At 40.0% G+C, this 20,761-nt stretch overlaps 5 protein-coding genes across 5 annotated transcripts in view; 2 read left to right on the top strand and 3 right to left on the bottom strand.

Moving 5' to 3' along the window:
* The window catches only part of LOC138398975 (histone H3.1), a 62,806-nt gene extending 46,424 nt beyond the window's left edge, over positions 1–16,382 (bottom strand). Inside the window, exon 1 of the mRNA XM_069493418.1 lies at positions 15,976–16,382. Coding sequence (XP_069349519.1) covers positions 15,976–16,382 — 407 coding nt within the window. The remainder of the gene's footprint in view (positions 1–15,975) is intronic.
* Positions 1,709–2,142, top strand: LOC138398979 (histone H2B type 1-C/E/F/G/I-like). Its single transcript, XM_069493425.1, has one exon. The coding sequence runs from the start codon at positions 1,712–1,714 to the stop codon at positions 2,090–2,092; it is 381 nt and encodes a 126-aa protein (XP_069349526.1). The 5' UTR covers positions 1,709–1,711; the 3' UTR covers positions 2,093–2,142.
* On the bottom strand, positions 10,151–10,462 carry LOC138398980 (histone H4). Its single transcript, XM_069493426.1, has one exon. It carries the CDS (start codon positions 10,460–10,462, stop codon positions 10,151–10,153), a length of 312 nt encoding a protein of 103 aa, XP_069349527.1.
* Positions 16,383–17,953: 1,571 nt separating the features above from the next.
* LOC138398864 (histone H2A type 1-D) lies at positions 17,954–18,346 on the bottom strand. Its single transcript, XM_069493317.1, has one exon. The coding sequence runs from the start codon at positions 18,344–18,346 to the stop codon at positions 17,954–17,956; it is 393 nt and encodes a 130-aa protein (XP_069349418.1).
* Positions 18,347–18,673: 327 nt separating this feature from the next.
* Positions 18,674–19,054, top strand: LOC138398741 (histone H2B type 1-C/E/F/G/I). Its single transcript, XM_069493219.1, has one exon. The coding sequence runs from the start codon at positions 18,674–18,676 to the stop codon at positions 19,052–19,054; it is 381 nt and encodes a 126-aa protein (XP_069349320.1).
* The last annotated feature ends 1,707 nt before the right edge of the window (positions 19,055–20,761 follow it).

Raw genomic sequence — 20,761 nt, 5'->3', positions numbered from 1 at the left:
CAGATTATATCATTGATCCCTCTCTCTATGATTTTCTCTGTATATGTACATTTTGTGTCTTTCCAAGATATTGGCTCATCCTTTTTAGGCAAATTTCTGTCTCTTTTTACCCCACACTTCCTCTCTGCCTCTCCCTCTGTCACTTTTCCCTTAATCCAGTTTAAATTTTCTGTCTCATTTGTCTATCTACTCTTTCTGTACTGACTAGGTACATTGTACAGTCAAAGCTTTTTCATTTTTAACAATCTCTTTTAGTCATTAAAGAAGTGTTCTATTTCTTATGCTTTTAAAATGAGAAGAACAACAAGAACCATTTCTCTCTTTTTCTAACACAACCCACCAGGGCAGTTGGAGTCTATCCTTTGGTTGAGGGCCTAGACTGACTCCAGACTCTGCCTAAATCATCATTCTGGCTTCACCAGTTATGATTGATGGGCTTGAGTAGGATTGGAGGGGAAGGTGCTGTGCCTTGGGTGCTCTAATTTCCATTTCTATAAAATGGAAAAAAAAATAGTAATATTCATCACATAGGGTTTTTAGAATTAAATAAATAGAAATAAACATGTTAGCTCTTATTCTGAGCATTGCTACATTGGGTAAATTGGTAATAAGGAAGAAATAAAGATACTGACCTTGAGAGGTTTCCTCCTCATCACTGAAGTGAGCAAGACAAACTATTTTGTGAAATAAAGATAAGACATAATAAATTCAGGAGTGTGTTTTTCTTAGACATTAACTAGCCACAGGGTGGAACTCTGTTAGTGCTGGCGCCTTTTTGCCTGGAGAGTTAGAAGAATGGTGGGAGAGACCATAGGGGGAGAGTGGAGTGAGGGTTTTAAAACAAGGACAGTCACATTTAGGAAGGACTCTTTCTCTGCAAAAGGAAAGATGGGAATGGAAAAAATAGCTAAAAACCTACTTTAGCCTGAAATCACAATAATAAAAATAAAGCTGTAAAATACTGGGATCTTCCATTTTAGATTTTTTAAAATCTATGTTTTCACTAGTTAGACTGAAGAACTATTTATTTCTGATCCCCGCTCTGTGGCTAAACTAGGTGTGATTCACTTTTTTCAAGTAGGAAGGACTGTAGCCATATTGACTAAGGAATTCTTTTCTGTCTTACCTCCCTTCAAGCAATGTTATTTTGCTTTCCGTCTTGGGATTTATTCCCTGCCCTTTATTTTCATGATGCATTTGTGCACTCTGTAAAAGTGGGAAACAGTGTTCTTGGGATTATCTGGGTGATCACAAGTCGCCTAGATCTCAGTTCTGGCCCACTGGTCTAGAATCTACTTAGATTCAAATATAAGCATATAGTTTTTCCAGGAGATTTTAAACAAGTCTCACAATTCAAAGACATGACTCCCACGAGCTTCGTCTACCTGGGTTTTCAAAACGTAGGAGAAAGCAACTTCTAGTTTTTAAAATAAGCAAACTAATCTCAATTGTTTGGACAGAAAAGAACTTGTTATATAAAATGCTAATTAGGTAAAGGAAGTTGGCCTGATTGCCAGAAAAACTGCTCTCAGGATATGACCAATAGGAGAATAGAACTACGATCGTTCATTTGCATACATATGCCACAGCAAAAGAACGAATCAGGGATTACGAAACTGAATCTTCATTTACATAATACTGTCTACAAATAAGCAGGATCCTGAGCCACACACATCATTTTCTTTATTTCGCGGAGGTATTAAAATTAATTATGCCTGAGCCCGCCAAGTCCGTTTCTGCCCCGAAGAAGGGCTCCAAGAAGGCGGTGACCAAGGCCCAGAAGAAGGACGGCAAGAAGCGCAAGCGCAGCCGCAAGGAGAGCTACTCCGTGTACGTGTACAAGGTGCTGAAGCAAGTCCACCCTGACACCGGCATTTCGTCCAAGGCCATGGGCATCATGAATTCCTTCGTCAACGACATCTTCGAGCGCATCGCGGGGGAGGCCTCTCGCCTGGCGCATTACAACAAGCGCTCCACCATCACCTCCAGGGAGATCCAGACTGCCGTGCGCCTGCTGCTGCCGGGAGAGCTGGCCAAGCACGCCGTGTCCGAGGGCACCAAGGCTGTCACCAAGTACACCAGCTCTAAGTAAATGTGTTTCTAGGCACTGTCAAACCGAAAGGCTCTTTTCAGAGCCACTCACCTTTTTTATAATTGGAGCTGTGCACTAGGATGTAATCTTGTTGGGAATTAGATGCTTGTTTAAGGTAAGTGGCAACACTGAAAAGCATTACAGGATTCTCGGATGGCACACCCACTAACTGGTTCTAACAATTGCGCCTTGTACAAGAGCTCCCAGCTGTGTAAGCGAACGTGGGCTGAAAAAGCTAATTCCTCAGGCACTTTGATTTATTTGTAGCTAGAAAAAGAATCTTTTGAAAACACATAGACACTATGTAGGTTACAAGTAGCGCTTGGTGAAGCTCTGGTTTCCATTTTATGTAAAGTATCAACTGTGTAAGGCTACAGTAACCTTTGAAAATACCAATCTGCAAAAAAAAAAAAAATACATTGTTTCGCTGTGATCCTGCCCGTATCCACCCACGCCCAAAGCTGTGTGTTTGTTTCCATTTACTCTCCCTACTCCTTTAGGCCCTTTGCCTAGTGCTTTGAGAGTCCTTCAGGAGTGCAAGTTTTTCACAAACATTTTAGGGGGCAGCTGTATCTGCAAGTTAATACTTAATTTGCTTTATTTCTCTCTTACTAAACAACTACTTAAAAGGCTCTCGTTATTAGATTTTTATTTCAAGATGTAAACGAAAAGAGAAAAATTCTCTCTCCGTCTCCACCCTACCCTAGCCCTACCTCGCTTCACAAAGTAGACCCGGATCAACAGTATTCACAGCATGCAGCTGCCTCAGTTTCCTCACTAGTATGGCCACGGAATATAAAGATTGGCTCTGCAGTCTTCCAATCCAGCCATTTCTGTTACTTGTGAGCTCCAATCCGAGTCTGTCTCTCCTATCCTGTCTCCAGCTCTCCTACCCCTGTGCATTGGCAGGTTAGAGGTAGTGAGAAAGGAGGCGGGGGGGGGGGGGGACGGGGGGGATTAAATGCTTTTTAACATTCGGATGCTGAACACTCAGTGGAAGTCTGGAAGTCTAACGTCTGTGATCACATAATGCCAAAGCTACTAAACCCCAGAAAATAACAGAACTTCTCTTCCTCCCCCATTTCTCAGGCCACTGCTTGGTAGATTTCTCTGGGAAGTAGGTGAAAAGATTTGGTTGGGGCACCTCATTCATAAGTGAAAATGCCAAAACCACCCAAGAATCACTATCACTGTCCTATGGAAACCCTTTGAGAAACACTTCTAGCCAGCCCTCCCAGCCATTTTATTCTCTCAACAAGGTAAAAGAAGCACAAAGATAGAAACCAGTATTTACTTTTAGGTTACCAAATTACAGCTGCAGTTCAACCTCATCTCACCTTTGTTTTAGTTTGAGATAATACTAAAGCTCCTCCATCAATAGTGAATCCGGTTTTCATTCCAGAGTCACAGTGATCTTTTTTAAAAGCCCACCGGATCATGTATTATTATACCTGCTCAGAACCTTTCAACTATTCCCCACTGCTTTAAGCAAAAAATCAGCAATCTATGCTATGGTATGTCCTCAGTGTCTGCAACTTCTGGCTTTCACTTAAGTCTCCACCCCAACATCAGAGCTCTCTTGCTTTCTCTTTCCCTTCCTCCCTCCCTCTTCCTTCCTTCCTTCCTTTTTCCTTTTCTTTTTTCTTTCTTATTCCTTTCTTTCCTTTCTTTTTTTCTTTTTTATTCCTTCCTTTCACTCTCTCTTTCTTTCCTTTCTTCTTTCTTTCTATTTTTTTTTTTCTAGTTTTGAGAATTCCCCAAGACCCCTCCAGCTTCCAGGCCTTTGCAATGTTTCTCCGCCTGAAGTGTCCCTGATTGTACACCCCTACCCAAAACATAAATATGTGCTCGCACACACATACACACACGCACAATGTACACACACACACATACACATACATGCACAATGTTTATTGATCAACGAATACCATCTCACCTTAATCATCATGATGTTGGAGAAGTTGGTCTTCATTGTTGTGGATTTCCATAGCTCCAAAGAACTGACACTATACTCAGTCCCAAGCCAATCATTAGTAAGGGACATGAGATAGGTGTGCTCAAATTACAATCAGATCTCTAAGGCTGAGTGGAACTCTGCTTTCCCTGGAGCCCAAGGCAGGGAGCAAGGAAATACCTGAACAAAATCAAAGTTGTATTAGTAAGGAAGTAGGGAAAATGGCTTTTAGGGTGGCACTTGCACTGCCTGATACAAGAACCCTCCAGGCAGACAGAAGGAACATCCAGTATGTTCAAAGTGGATAACCACTCATTCATATTCAGGTGCCAAGCAGTGGATTAAGTACTGATGATAAAGAACAGTGGTTCTCTGGCGCATGCCTGTAGTCCCAGCTACTCGGGAGGCTGAGGCAGGAGGATCGCTTGAGCCCAGGAGTTTGAGGTTGCTGTGAGCTAGGCTGACGCCACGGCACTCACTCTAGCCTGGGCAACAAAGTGAGACTCTGTCTCCAAAAAAAAAAAAAAGAAAAGAAAAAAAAAAAAGAAAATAAAAAAAAAAAAAAAAAAAAAAAAAAAGAACAGTGGTTCTCAAACTTGAGTGTGAATCAGAATAACCTGGAGGGCTTGTTAAAGGGCAGTTTGCTGGTCCACATCCCAAAGTTTCTGTTTCATTAGCTCTTGTGTGGGATCTAGGAACTTGCCTTTCTAAAAAGTTCCCAGGAAATACAGATGCTGATTGGGACTATGTTTTGAGAATATCCACTATAGAAATGAACAAGCTAACCAAGGTCCTTGCCCATGTGGAGCTCTCCTTGTGGTCAAGATGTGGTTATAATATAGGCTTGTGAAGGGTCTGGATGTCAAACTACGAAGTTTAGATCTATTTTCCAGATGATAAAAGTTAAAGAAAGCAGGGAATTACATAATCATCTCTGGTTATAGGAAGATGCCTCTGGTGGAAGGAGGCTGGATGGATTGGAGGGAAATAATAGTGATAAAGGGCATAAAGGTGCAAGACATAGAGATGACAGCGGTAATGGAGCTGTGGATGCAAGAAATAAATCAGAGAGCAGTTGAAGGGATTCCATTCAGCATTTCATGAAATATTAATTGTATTCCTTCTGTGCCAGGCATTGAGATGCCACAATAAACAAGGCAGACAAGAGTCTGCTCTCCCTGAGCTGATAACCTAGTGGGAGAAGAGGGACAATAAACAAGTTGACAACTCGGCAAAGCAGTTTCAAATAGAGAGAAGTTCTGAGTGCTGTGAAAAAATAAAATATAACCAGATGTCATGATAATGACTAAGAAATGATTTAAATAAGGAAAACAATGGTCCAGGGATTAAAAGTTCCAGGCCAAGAGAACTGTTGGCACACCCCCTCTAAGGCAGGGAGATTCTGTGCTCAAAAAATGGAATGCCTGTGTGCTGGGAGATTAGTGATCAGAGGTAAAATGTTAAGTGATAAGGCTGGGATTAAACATGTGCCTGAATATGTTGGACTTGATACACCAAAGGAAGGCACTCGTATTTTTATTTTCCCTAAGCAAACTACCAAGATTTTAAACACTTTGGCTATTATGTGGAAAATAAATTTTATGCAACTAAAAGTAGAATGAAGCAGGGGGAAAATGGAAAATTGGAATAATCCTGATAAAATTAGTAGAGTTAGATTTAGGAGGAGAAAGACAAAAGAATTTATTGATGGATTAGGTTGGATGGGTGAGAAAAAAGTAGCTAACATTTACTGAGCCCTTTATATGTTTCAGAAACTGTGCCAAGCTCTTTGCAATGGTTAACTCCATCCACTCAACATGTTTATCATCTGGATCAAGTATTCTCACCCTTTGACTGACTAGAACATGAACAAGATATGGGGCTGGATTAGACCCAAGGCAGTATGCCTCTAGAGATTGTATGATTGCCCACTGCCCTATAGTGCTGTTGAAGTTCTTGGATGGATGATCAAAAATTGTAGAAAAGGATGAGATTTGGGGAAATAGGATGTAACTATTTTTTATATACCTTAAGCATTCATTTACATTGGAGATGTCCCTGAATAGTTGTATATGTGAGTCTGGAATTCACAGGCAACATCTGGACTGGGCATAGGAATTATAAAATTTTTGGAATAGAAAATTTAATGTCACCAGCCTAGAATGGGATTGGAGATTATCCATGAAGAGAGACCAAAGCAGTGAGTTTATCCCATAAGCACTCCAAACTTCAGAGAAAAGAGAGAGCAAAAAATCCTAAATTGTGGTAAGTGAGGCTGGGCAAGGTAGCTCACACCTGTAATCCTAGCACTCTGGGAGGGTGAGGCTGGAGGATCACTTCGAGACCAGCCTGAGCAAGAGCAAGACCCCCATCTCTACTAAAAATAGAAAAAATTAGTTGGGTATAGTGGCCGGTACCTGTAGTCCCAGCTACTCAGGAGGCTGGGGCAGGAGGATCATTTGAGCCCAGCAGTTTGAGGTTGCTGTGATCTAGGCTGATGCCACAGCATTCTAGCTCTGGGCAACAGAGCGAGACTCTGTCAAAAAAAAAAAAAAAAAAAAAAATTGTGGTAAGTGAGCTTAGAAGAAAATCAGCAGAAGTCTAAAGCAGCAGCATTTTGGCACCAGGGACCATTTTCATGGAAGACAATTTGTCCACTAACTGGGGTGGGGGATGGTTTGGGGATGATTCAAGTGCATTATATATATTGTGCATTTTATTTCTATTATTATTGCACTGTAACATATAATGAAATAATTATACAACTCATCATAGGTTGGGGACCCCAGGTCTAAAGAATAAATTATTTAAAGAATAAGGATGTGGCCAAGCTGGTGTGATGTATAGTTGGATGAGAACAAACATAAGTTTTGGATAGGATAAATGGAGATCACTGGGAAGGTGGGTTATGGGTGCTGAAGGGCAACCCAACCACTATCTGGGACAGTTTCTGATTCCCTCTTCCCTGGGAAAAGCTTCATTTAGGGCCAAGCCTCAACTAGTCACATTGTAATATTAGCTCTCTCTTTGGCTATCATATCTGATTGATGCAGACACCTACCCAGTTGGATCAATAAGATTCACTTTGCTAGAAAGTGGGAAAGGAAAGAGAAAGACAAGACTTTCTCTTCACAAGAGTGTTCAGCAATGTCTTAAGTGTAGTCAGCAACCTTTCAAAAGAGTTGTTTTTGTTTTTATTTTGTTGCCTGAGATTGGTTTTTGATATGGCACCCAAAAGAATTTTAATTAACACACTCGTCACATTTTCATAATACATACAAGCTTATATTTGTTGAATATATCATATGTTCATATTATTTATCATACATTGTCTCAGTCCTAACAAAAATATAAAATTTCTCCCACATTACAGATAAAGGAAGAGTAGTTAATAACTTGCTATAGACCACACAGATTGAAAATGGCAGAGCAGAAACTTCAAGTACATATCTTCATGGTTCAAATGCCACTTTCTTTTTCTCTGGGCCTCTCTGATGTCATGAAAAATAAGAATAATAGTAATAGCAGTAATGACAATAGTCAAAACATAGAGTGTTTACCATGTGCCATGTACTGGTCAAAATGCTTAGCGATTATTTAACTTTATTTGCTTCCAAACCTTATAAGCTAAGTAATACTATAATCTATGGATGAGGAAACAGAGGCACAGTGAGGTCAAGTAACTTGACCAAAGATGATTCCAAGTAATCATCCTTCTATAAGGTTTCCCAAAACCTCAAGAGGCATATTGGGAATGTTTCTTATAAACTTAACATATGATTTGCTTACTGGTGTAGACTACTACATATTCAATCCTTATTAAATATATTTACTAAGATGCCAATAAAAGACATGTTCAAAGGGTCTCAAGATAAAATTTCATAGACTTCTTCCTTAATCAAGCTGAAAATAAACTCCGCAGTTTTTATTCACTACTAAATCTTGTGAAATTCAGTCAGTTTGGGCCTTCAGGCCTCTGAATCAAAAATTTTCAGAATAAGCTACCTTGCATTCTGAGTTATAAAATGTTAAAACCTGACCTAACTTCTTAAGAATATATAGGTCTATTGCACCGAGTACATAAATGGCAAAATAAACTCCAAACCTGTTCAATGTTTTTTTTTTTTTTTCTTTAGTATTATATCTGCCTGTTTCTCTCTATTGTTAAATTTTGGGTATCTAGGTCTCAGGCCCTGAAATCCTGGATCTCTAATTGTTGGCGGAAATCCATGGAACCCTGGGATTTACTTGAGCCTCAGAGGATAAATGTGTCCCGTAAAATTTCTATGTCCATATGTCTATTTTTTCAACAGATTCTCAAAGGAGTTTTTGTTCCATATATTGTTAAGAACTACTCATCCAAGGGGACACAGTACATTAAAATATCCAGATTACAACTGCTTAAAACATATGGATAGTCCACCCATTGGTCTCTAAAACGTAATGAGCCCCACCATGTTCTGTCTATAATGGAACACAATGGAAAAGATACCAAGAGGCTCATTTGGCATCAGCTTTTCAAGCTTTCAGACCAATGGAAGAAAATTCCTCAATGTTATATAAGTTTTTTTTTTTTCTTTAAATCCTGTATTTTGTATGCTAAAGTTAAGCTGCTATAACAAAGAGACTTAATAAAAGAACTTAAAGACAATTATTCATATTTTTGTCTCATGAAACAGATCCATCCTGACTTGTCCAGCTCTGTGGAGTAGGTCTGCTTCTTGTAATCAGTCAGGAACCCTCACTCCTTCCGGGTCAGTGTTCTGTCATCTAGAGTCTCATGTTCTCTACTGGGTCAAAATATCAGCACCATTATAACTCACGAGAAGAGAGACTAGGGCAACATGAAAATTTTAAAGCCCAGAACTGGGAATAACTTTTGTTAACTTCTACTGACATTTGTTGGAAAAAACTTAGCCACATGCTCACATCTGCTGCCAGAAAGACCAGGAAACGTTGCCTCTGGTTAGACAGCCACCTGTCCAGCTATACCTTTATTATAACAAAGTGAACAAATTGTATTGGAAAAACGCCAGTCTACACAATATTCTTCACAGATTAAAACTGATTGTGAGGACACCAAATAATACAACGGCATACTGACAGTTTAAGAGATTGCAGAAAGTCTACAGTGGTTAAGAACAAGGAATGGAGTAACCCACCGGAATACTGCTGACTTATTTTTGTCTCATTCCCTGAAGTGTAGGAGGGAAGAAGATGAGATTTGAATCATGACGACCTGAGCTGGAAAGGCCATTCCAGCACTTTTTGTCATGATATGTAGCATGCAACCACAGTACCGTAATCTATAATTTAAGGTAAAATAGGGTCGTAATAAGGTCTAACATTATTCAAGATAGAGAGCCAATATAAAGGACGCAGTAAGCATAACTATGTATTTATGCTGGCCACGGGTATATTGATTTTTTCTTTCTTTTTTTTTTTTTGGATTCAAAGAGAAAAACCAGTAGCTCTAGATAGAGGGGAGGACACCTCAGAGAAACAGAGCCAAACAAGTTAGCCTGTTCCACCATTTCTTAAACCTTTGAGAATCCTACGTATTTCCGTTATCTCTCCCACAGGACTTACTACGTTCAACATGCTTTTCAACTTCTTTTTATCTTTGCTAGTTCCCACCACCGTCACTGTCACTGCCACTCTCACGTGAGCTCCATGAAGACATGCCATTTTGTCTTCAGCGTAGAAGTGCCCCCGGGGGGCGAAGCACCAACTCGGCTTTTCCCCTATTGTTTGCACCAGCACCAGCCTTTGCCACCTGCTTTCTGTGCTGCCCTCCACCTCTACTGCCTTGCTTACCTGACAACTCGGAGTGTTACCTGCAGTTGACCGTCCTAAAATGTCATACTCCTTACTATGGCACACGGAACACACCAACTAAGAACTCACAATTAACTTTTAAGTGAAAACGTATTAAACGAGAACAAATTGTGAAAAAAAAAAATCACAAGAAACGTACACTGAAGTAACCAAACACACAGACAAAAAACAATGGTTGCAAAATGGTTACTAACTCCTTCAAATGAATGGATAAGGTGGCCCTGAAAAGGGCCGTTTTAGTTTGTAGAAGTAACTGGATTTAAGGATTAACCGCCGAAGCCGTAGAGGGTGCGTCCCTGACGCTTCAGCGCATATACCACATCCATGGCCGTAACCGTCTTGCGCTTGGCATGCTCCGTGTAAGTGACGGCATCGCGGATCACGTTCTCCAAAAACACCTTCAACACGCCGCGAGTCTCCTCGTAGATCAGACCAGAAATACGCTTCACTCCGCCACGACGAGCAAGACGCCGGATAGCAGGTTTGGTAATGCCCTGGATATTGTCCCTCAGCACCTTACGGTGTCGCTTGGCACCCCCTTTACCCAAGCCTTTGCCACCCTTACCTCGCCCAGACATGGTGAACCCTCAGAATACAAAGCTTCCAATACAATACTTTTGACAAACCCACACAGCATTTTTATAGGAACATAACGGACCTGTTTGAAAACCTCAAGAGCAGGGCGGAAACCACAGTCAGTTCCCGCCCTTCTGCGCAGTTCTTTGTTCAGAGACTGGAGGAAACCAGGAGCGGCCTGAGGCAACAGCAGGGCCTTAGCTGAGATTTAATAAATGCTCCTATTTAGGGATATACTTGTGCATGATGTACATAGAAAACTCACAGCCATTAACTAGATCAGCAGCTCATACACTCTCCACAAAGAAGCCTGCCACTTGTCCCTCATATTTCCCAGAATATGAAATAAGTGCACCCTGTTGTCCCTTATAATATACTTTGAATATGATTTTAAGTAATTCATATATTTACTGTTTAAGTGTCTAAGATTATTTTTATTGACTTATGGCTCTCTAGTTAACTAAGTAGGGCTTTTTGGCATGGAGGCTAGATAGTCCTACTGAAGGAACTAAAGATACATGAAGTGTACATATTTATAGGTTAAATCAGGTTAAAATCACTGAGGGATGCATTGGAGACTTATAAATATGTATATCCTAAAGCAATGAGAATATTGTTTTGGTGTGAATTGGAAGTTTATGGTTTGATTGTGTCCTTAATCATGGATAGCTTGTAATTAGCATTATTATCTTTCACCACATTCTATTACCCCAACCAGCTGGCCTCATAGCATCCAACCAAACTATGGAAACAGACTGTTTCGTGTAATAGCTGTGTGATCTTGGGCAACCTAGACTCAATTTCTTTGTTTAAAATCTGTAAGAAAGTCTAATGTATATAGTATTTGTTACATTTAAAACATATAATCCATACAAAATTCTTGGAATAATATCTAGATTGTACATCAGTAATCACTAAACATTAGTTATTATGGCATGTTATGGTATTCTGGCTGTTCTCAATTCCTCTCCTTAAATTCACCCCTCCAAAGTGATGAGCCTAAGAGACTATCCTAATTTGCTAAAACTTGGTCTTGAGAACTCCTCCAAATAATAAATACTTAAAGACTTAATTCATCAATAAAATCCTTGAGGAATTTCAGGTGCTTTGGTTGGATCATTTGGCTTTTCCTCCACAATGACCTGTGAGGAGAGCTAAGTTCATCACAGCTGTTTCATGAGTTTATGGTACACAGAAACAGATTGCAGAGTACGAAATTCCATGAATGTTGGGATGAAAATCATATGCTAGTAACAATAATCTGGTGGGGATGTGTAAGGGTAAATGGCAATAATTTTCTTAATTTATATAGTGTAAAAAGGTAATTTCCCCTCTCATATTCTTAGAGAGTTTTCTTGGAAAAATAGTAAGTGTAAATTTTTATTCTATCCTTGAGAATAGAGATAAATCTTTCTAAGCATTAAGCCCAGTCTCCAATTTTAACAATGTACCAATATCTCCAATGTCTTGGGCCAAATAACCTTTGTATATGATTAAATGTACCCATGGAATTCATTTAGAGGTCTCTCAGTAGATTATCACAAGCTATAATCTCTGTATTTCAAGGAGATAGAAGCTATTGTACTTTCTTCTGCTTTGCTGTATAAAATATGTGAGACTTTGTCCTGATTTTTTGTCACTTTTGTATTACCTTACATGTATGTAAATCTGTTAATGTTTACTCAATAATAAATCATGCTCTTTCTCTCTCTTTTCCATTGGTACAGAAGGGTTATTTTGCTTACAGAATTGTTTTCTTTCTCCAAAATATGAAGAGACTAAAAGCCCCATGGCAATTTCACATTCCTTTATATTATCTTAAATAGAAATATGATTGCTAAACATGAATTCTCTATCTAGATTAATATTGGTATTAAAATGTTTCTTAGAAGGAGAGGAATAGTATGGACTACTCAGAGCTCAGTGGTAGAAATTAGAACAAGCTACTTATTTGATAATTTCTCTTCATCTTTAATGGTGTATAAGGCCCCAGCCAGTCAGGTGTGGCTCTCATTCAATTTAAAATGATGAACAAGAGTCACCTACTATGTCAACAGTACTGCACAGGGCATACAGGTGCAGAAAGCACGCATTTGGGCAGTAGCCATGATGGCAGGATAAAGCAATGGAAGGAGGTTAAGGACACTTGAGTTCTGTTCTGGTTCCACACAAAATCCATGTATGTATTTGTGCAAGTTCTTTTATATGACTGTATGCCATATTTATAAGATCAACATTATACTTTTAGTTGTTTACAATCTGCTGGGAAGATTTTAAAGTGGAAAGGTATGCAGATAATATAAAACATATCACAATGTCCCTTAAAGAAATTGATGTAGGAATTCAAAAGAGTGAGAGATTGCATCCAGTTTGAGAGATGGAAATGACATATATAAACATTTCAAAATATGTCATTAGAATAGCTTGAAGTGTGCTTTGACTTTAAAATAGGGTAGGGGAGAGAAAAAAGGGAAGAAAAATAAAACTTGAAAAAGATACTGGAAAAGGTTACATAATTTGTCCAAGATCATGTAGTTTGTAAGGGGCAAAACCAGACTCAAATACAATTCATAGTGTTTACAAATTCCATGCTTGTTATACTAAACCACACTGCCAGAATGGTGACTTAAGGCCATATAAAAGACTGCATATCATACCAAAGAGCTTATTTTTAAATTCTAAAGCTAGAGGAAAATGGGGCATATAAAATTGAAGTTCATTTGAAGAATATTTCACTGTGAGCAATGAAGAGGATAAATTACAGCACAGAGGGTTGAGAGGTTGTAAAAATAGCCTAAACAAGAAATAGAAGAGTCAGAGTTACAACCATGATGGGGAAATAAAAGAGGAAAGATGAATTTAGGAAGAATTCACCAGACTTGGTGACAGACTGAATTTGGTGACAAGGGAAAAATTGAAGTTCCAGTTAATAAAAGAATCATGTTGTTATTAAGAGAATTTATAGGAATGTCAATCAAAAGTTTACTCCCTACATGAGGTTGGATGTGTTGAAGAGTCTAGTATAGGCAGAAGGTAAAGCAGGTATCCAACAATTACCCAGAAATGGAAGTTTGCTGCTTAGGCAAGAGGACTGGCCTAAAGGAAGAGACTTCATTGTTATCTACATGAAAGTAAGTCATGAACTCATGAAAGTAAATAGGACAGTACTTTGGAGAATTCCTACAGTCATAAATAAAAGCTCTTCCTTTGTTGGTGCTGCATATAATCAACTATAACAGGTCAAAGCCATTTTAAGATTAGGAATACATGAGCTGCAAAAAAAGTGACTACACAAACTAAATATGATTGATATTTAGCTGGTTTCTCATCTCAACTATTTTAATTATGTCTTTAATTTTTATTAATTTAAAATTTATTATTTTCTTCATGCCCAAGTTTGATGTGCTACATAAAGTAATAAGTCATTTGTTAATTTTGATGGGTTCAAGAAGTGTGAAACCTTAACACCTCATGGTATTTGCTCTGTCTGTTCCCAGCATTTCTCTCCTTCATAGTACTAGTGAGACATAGACTTGTGCATGCTTCAAAACAAACATATGTTGAAGACATTGAAGAGTGAAAAAGAAAACAAATTAAATCACTTAATCGCATCACTCTATTTTCTTCTTAACATTAAACATGCATTGTACCGTATTCACTATAAGTCTATATCCTTGCATAAACAAGAAATGTAGTACTGAATATAAAGCATTTTTTTAATTTCCCTCTTTTAAGGGAAGTGTGTGTATCTATATATATAATCCTTGATCCTGGTACTTGAATATTTTGCCAAGGTCTATGTTCCCTATGTCCCCAAGCATGACAGATCTCTATACTGAAAGACACATGAACATTTCAGTGATTCCTGCTCTTTAACATCAATAAAAGTACAAGAATTTTTTTGAACCCATAAAGGAGTTCAACTCTCTTTTATGTCTTTTCCTGGATCTCCCCTGAGATCAGCTATTGCAAATGTCCCCATGTCAGGAGGATCATTGATCATTGCATTTCCCATTTTCCTAGAGACATGTTGAACTCTTCCTTGACCCCCCCCCATTAACGACACCTCCAAATACTCACATAAGCCATTATAACACTTTTACAGCCCAAACTTATTCTCCTTATCAGAAAGAGCTGTTGTTCTAAGTGTCCCTTACTGCTAGTCTTGTGGAGAAATCCAAAAAGAGCCTGTTACTTCTGTAGAATAGATTTTCTGGGTAAATCTAAGTTAAAAATCAAGCAGTTGTTGAATTTATGAGAAGCCAGGATGTGTACAATATTATTAGAGAGAAAGTAATTGAAAGCACAAAGGGAAGAATTTATATTTTAAACGAAAATCAAGAAGTTGTATTTTTGACCTGTGAATCTCAGAGTTACGGGCTTTTGAAAAAGAGTGAGGCCGAGGAGATAAAAACTGGAGAAAGAAAATATAAAGGTTTCAAAGCTTCAACCTTCCCAGTTCATTGTAGAATAGAATTGGTGTGATTCCCCCTTGGGAAATTTTAATTATTTGCTTTTCTGAATTGTAACAGACATAATTCAGGCATAGCTGAACTAGGTTGCGGCAAAGCTGGAAGACTGAGGTGGTAACCAATCAACGCTCAGTGTCACAGTATGTGACGTACACATGATCACACACACGCTCCCAGACTAACAGCTTAACTAGGAGACTTTTTTTTTTTTTTAACTGATAGATATCCAAATCTACGATCATGTCCGAAATAGCACCTGCCCTGACTCCTGCTCTCTGTGCCACGGAAAAGAGAGATGTCTACAAGTCCACAGGTGTAGCGAAGCGCAAGGCGTCCGGGCCCTGGTGTCCTAGTTCATCACCAAAGCCTTAGTAAGCCTCCAAGGAGCTCAGCGGCGTGTCTCCCCCTCGCTCCAGAGGGCTTTGGCGCCTGGCGGCTACAATGTGGAGAACAGCCACATCAAGCTGGGCCTTCAGAACCTGGTGAACAAGGGCACCCTCGTGCAGACCAAGGGCACTGGCGCCTCGGGTTCTTTCAAGCTAAACATGTAGGCAGCCTCTGGAGAAACCAAGATTCGGGTCAAGAAAGCAGTCAAGCCCAACATAGCTGCTGTGGCAGCCAAAACAGCCAAGAAAGCGACTGCAGCGGTGATCCCGGAACACTAAGCAGATCCCAGAGAAGAAACGTACAGCAGCCTCAGGGGCAAAGAAAGTAGCCCAGAGTCTGAAAAAGTTGAAAGCAGACCAGTGGAAAGCCGCGAAGACTCCAACTAAAGCCTCAACTTCCAAGCGCAAAACAACCAAAGCTAAAACGGCCAAGCCGAAGAAGGCCGCCCCTCAGTGTACAGACATTTTTTAAAGGCTCCTAAAAGAGCCACCTAATTAATCCAATGAGCTCTTGGGTAAGAGGGGAGAATACTTACATCTCAGGAGGCAGGTTTCCAGTTTACGGATAGTAACACGGTACACAGCATCTTTTATGGAAAAGGTGGTTGGCTCTGAAAAGAGCCTTTGGGTTAGGCTAGCACACGCTCACCAATTTACGCCCTCTCTCCACGAATGCGGCGCGCAAGCTGGATATCCTTGGGCATGATCGTGACGCGCTTGGCGTGGATGGCGCAGAGGTTGGTGTCCTCAAAGAGCCCCACCAGATAGGCCTCGCAGGCCTCCTGCAGCGCCATCACCGCCGAGCTCTGGAAACGCAGGTCGGTCTTGAAGTCCTGCGCGATCTCCCGCACCAGACGCTGGAAAGGCAGCTTTCGGATTAGCAGCTCGGTTGACTTCTGGTAGCGGCGGATCTCGCGCAGGGCCACCGTGCCGGGCCGGTAGCGATGGGGCTTCTTCACGCCGCCAGTGGCCGGGGCGCTCTTGCGGGCCGCCTTGGTGGCCAGCTGCTTGCGCGGAGCCTTACCACCAGTGGACTTGCGAGCAGTCTGCTTAGTACGAGCCATTACAAACTTCCGAAAACAGATAGCTGATGGGAAAACGAAAGTATACCCTTTTCTACTTGTATATATAAAGAGAGTCCTGTTCTGATTGGACAAAGCAGTCGTTCCTCTGCAGATCGCAACGAAGGTATTGGTGGCGTCCGCTGATCACAGGAACCTCCTCTGCATTTAGACCAAATATCAAAATCTTCCTCGATCCTTCTTTTTAATTGCTGGTGTTTGAACTTTACTCGCCGCTCGCTTTTTTAATCCTTTTTATTTAAAATGTTTGATATTTAGAATATTATCTAGTTACTAAGATGATGTATTTTACTTGCTATATATATATATATACACATACATATAAATTTTGGCGCCTGAAACTGGCGTTTGATCAACTTTTTGAAAAAGCGCGCGCTAGAAATGATTGGCCAAGTCTCCCTACCCCACTCCACCCCACCCCCCAGTTGAGTTCTGAAAGGCTAGTTTCACCCCGCTACCTTGACTTGCCTACTTTAACTTTTGGAGATTTTTCTAAAAATACAGATTTGTGGCCGGGCGCGGTGGTTCACGCCTGTATTCCTAGCACCCTGGGAGGCCGAGGCGGGTGGATCGTTTGAGCTCAGGAGTTGGAGCCCAGCCTGACCAAGAGCGAGACCCCGTCTCTACTAAAAATAGAAAGAAATGATCTGAACAACTAAAAATATATACAGAAAAAATTAGCCGGGCATAGTGGCGCATGCCTGTAGTCCCAGCTACTCGGGAGACTGAGGCAGAAGGATCGCTTGAGCCCAGGAGTTGGAGGTTGCTGTGAGCTAGGCCGATGCCATGGCACTCTAGCCTGGGCAACAGTGACACTGTCTCAAAAAAAATAAAAATAAAATAAAATATAGATCTGTTCCAAATGCACCATGACTATTAACCCTTAGTAACAGTTTCAAAATAATACAAAAAAGCATCCTTTTACCCTTTACAAGTTCAACCGAAGTTTGTGTAAAATGGTGTAAAAAATAGACAAATATATAAATGGTACAAAAAATTGCTGTGTGTCCTCTCAAAGAGACGCCAACCACCTTATTAAGGAATGCAGTTTTGCATTCCTCCTTAAAATTGATTAGGGACAGCTCAATACAGTCCGAATTAGCTTGTGAAAAGCAAAAAAAAAAAAAAAAAAACACAAAACCGACAAACCCAAAAACCCTTATAGTCTTCAGGTAATCCCATTAAGATGCAAAGATAACACAAAGTGTGGTGTTACTGCTTTATTAGATTTGGATGTTGATTACTTACCAATTGCTATGCTTAACCAGTATTTCTACCATCTTTTAATAGCTTTGCAATCCGAAGGGTTAAATTACCTGTAGTGCAAGCTTTCTCCCCACCTCTTCTTTAACCTGCTTAAGTTTACTTAAAGCAACCATAAGTTGCACTGTTATCCTCACGTTTGTTTTAGTAGACATCTAATTCTATGTTGTAAACTAGCAACTAACGAGAGAAAATGCAAGCCCTTTTAATGAATACATGAGTGGCTCTGAAAAGAGCCTTTGGTTAAGAATGACTTGTTAAGTAACACCCAAGACACTTATTTTCTGAATTTACTTGCCCTTAGCTTTGTGGTGGCTCTCAGTTTTCTTGGGCAGCAGCACCGCCTGGATGTTGGGCAGGACACCACCCTGCGCGATAGTGACTTTTCCCAGCAGCTTGTTGAGCTCTTCGTCGTTGCGGATAGCCAGCTGCAGGTGGCGCGGGATGATACGCGTCTTTTTGTTGTCTCGTGCTGCGTTGCCCGCTAACTCCAAGATCTCAGCGGTTAGGTACTCCAGCACTGCCGCTAGATACACTGGGGCTCCGGCTCCCACTCGTTCAGAGTAGTTACCTTTACGCAGCAAACGGTGAACTCGGCCCACAGGAAACTGAAGACCAGCCCTAGAAGAGCGAGTCTTAGCCTTGGCGCGAGCCTTCCCACCTTGCTTTCCGCGTCCAGACATTTTCGAATGCAGACAAAAGAGACTCGGCGAAGAAAACAGAAACGCAGATATGAATTTCCTTTGCAGATGAGAAGCAATTATACTTGCAGGCCGAATTGTAAATTCCGCTGTTTCATTGGCTAAACCAAGCTTTAAAAATGGCAACCAATTGCAAACAGGACTTAGAATCACTTCATTTGCATACCACGGTATACCCTGGGACAATTTATCCAATCAAAGACTAAATTTTTCAACACCAGTTTTGCATAGGAGCCCTACAAATATTACCAGCCTTAGAGCAAAGACACATACCACTTTTTTTAACTTGAAGACAGCTTTGTAGCTGACATGCCTGAACCAGCAAAATCTGCTCCTGCGCCCAAGAAGGGCTCTAAGAAGGCTGTGACCAAGGCCCAAAAGAAGGACGGCAAGAAGCGCAAGCGCAGCCGCAAGGAGAGCTACTCCGTGTACGTGTACAAGGTGCTGAAGCAGGTTCATCCTGACACAGGAATCTCGTCCAAGGCCATGGGCATCATGAATTCTTTCGTGAATGACATCTTCGAGCGCATCGCGGGCGAGGCCTCTCGCCTGGCGCATTACAACAAGCGCTCGACCATCACCTCCAGGGAGATCCAGACTGCCGTGCGCCTGCTGCTGCCTGGGGAGCTGGCCAAGCATGCTGTGTCTGAGGGCACCAAGGCTGTCACCAAGTACACCAGCTCCAAGTAGTTTTAACGCATAAAACATCTTCAAACTCAAAGGCTCTTTTAAGAGCCACCAATTTTCTCAGCATAAGAGTTGTAGTGACTTAACATTTCCTATGGTTGTCTAACGGTTTGGCTTTTTTGTTTCAAAGTATTTTTGGCTTCCTATTGCGTGCTGCTAGTATTCTCATATAGGGTCTTTGGTTGAAAACAAGATACTGTACATGGCTAGTAGCATGTCTAACTCTTACTGTCCATTTGCCTACAGGGCTGGCCAAAGGGCTGCCATGCAAATTTTACTTAAATGTTGCTGTGCTATGTCCATTACCAAATGAAAGATTAGACCACTGGTAAAACACCACTGATGATCCTGCTCATGATTCTGGTTAGTCCAGGAAGGCAACAACCTTAAGTTATTTTTGTGTTTCTCCTTTTTAAAGTTATGTTTTTGCTTTTCTGGGTTGGCCTATCAGGTTATTTTAAATTCCAATAGACAAAAAAATGTAATTCTTAGATGAAAAAAATGGTTCGTATGTCACTCTAGTTGCAACCACCACCTTCCTGTCATATATAAAGATACTACATTTTTACACTTTTTGTAATCACAAACCTTAAGGTTATAAACTGCCATCAATGGCATTCCATGTAGAGTAAATGCTGAGATGTACGTAGAAAATATTTTGGAATTTCAGTTCAGTCAGGAAAAAAGTAATACTATTCTATGTTCTTGTATAGTTTCTTTCAAGACTAACAATTTCTCACTCCCTACCCAATACATAAATGTACAAACATACATATATATATAAACATTCAAATAAACACACAACATGAAAAATGAATGCAACAAGAAAAATCTAGAAGAATGAAAACTGAAAATACGAGATAGTTTTTCTTCATGTGAAAGTTTACAACATTATATAACAGTCAATGTTTGTTTTCTGTAGGCCCAGAAGTACATATCTAAACTAAGAGCTACATCCATGTTAGGGGAGTACGTAAACTTTCTAAAATTACATACAAAAAATGTGTCCATATGTGGTTCCTCTTCCCAGAGCAGAAATTATGTAGTTTTCTATCAAATTCTATTGATAAAAATATTGTGACTCACTGGGATAGGCTGAATAGTACCACCCCAGTGATGTTTAACATCCTAGTCCCTGGAGTCTGTGAATTCCTGGAGTCTTTGTTAGGTTACCTGACAAAGGACAATTAAAGTTGTAGATAGAATTAGGCTACTAATTAGCTGACCTTAAAATGGGAGATTATCTTGGATCATACAAATGAACTCAATATAATCAAAGAGGTCCTTAAAAGTGGAATAGGGAGTTTGAATAGAGAAGCAGAGAGAAGGCAGCATGAGAAAGATTTGGCCATAGATTTAAAAATAAAAGGTCCATGAGCCAAGGAAACAGGGTGGCCTCTAGGAAGTGAAAAGGCAAGAAAACAGATTTTAGCTCATTAGGTCTTTAGTTAAAATCAAACTCACACTTTGATTTTAGCTCAGTTAAGATCATGACTGAATCCTGACTTATAGAACTATATAATTATAAATTTGTAAGGTTTTAAACCACAAAGTTTGTGATAATTTTTTAAACCAGCAATAGGAAATTAATATACCTGCATGTTTAAGAATTACTGATTAATACATTCAGTAATCTTTAAAATTATACATATTTAAATTTAAATGTGTAAATATTATTAAAAGTATTATAGATACATGTAAATTCTTCCT

This window comes from Eulemur rufifrons, chromosome 18, assembly GCF_041146395.1.
Source record: "Eulemur rufifrons isolate Redbay chromosome 18, OSU_ERuf_1, whole genome shotgun sequence".
In the NCBI taxonomy this organism is placed as follows: Eukaryota; Metazoa; Chordata; class Mammalia; order Primates; family Lemuridae; genus Eulemur; species Eulemur rufifrons.
Note: the sequence above shows the minus strand (reverse complement) of the source record. Positions and strands in the feature narration are given on the sequence as shown.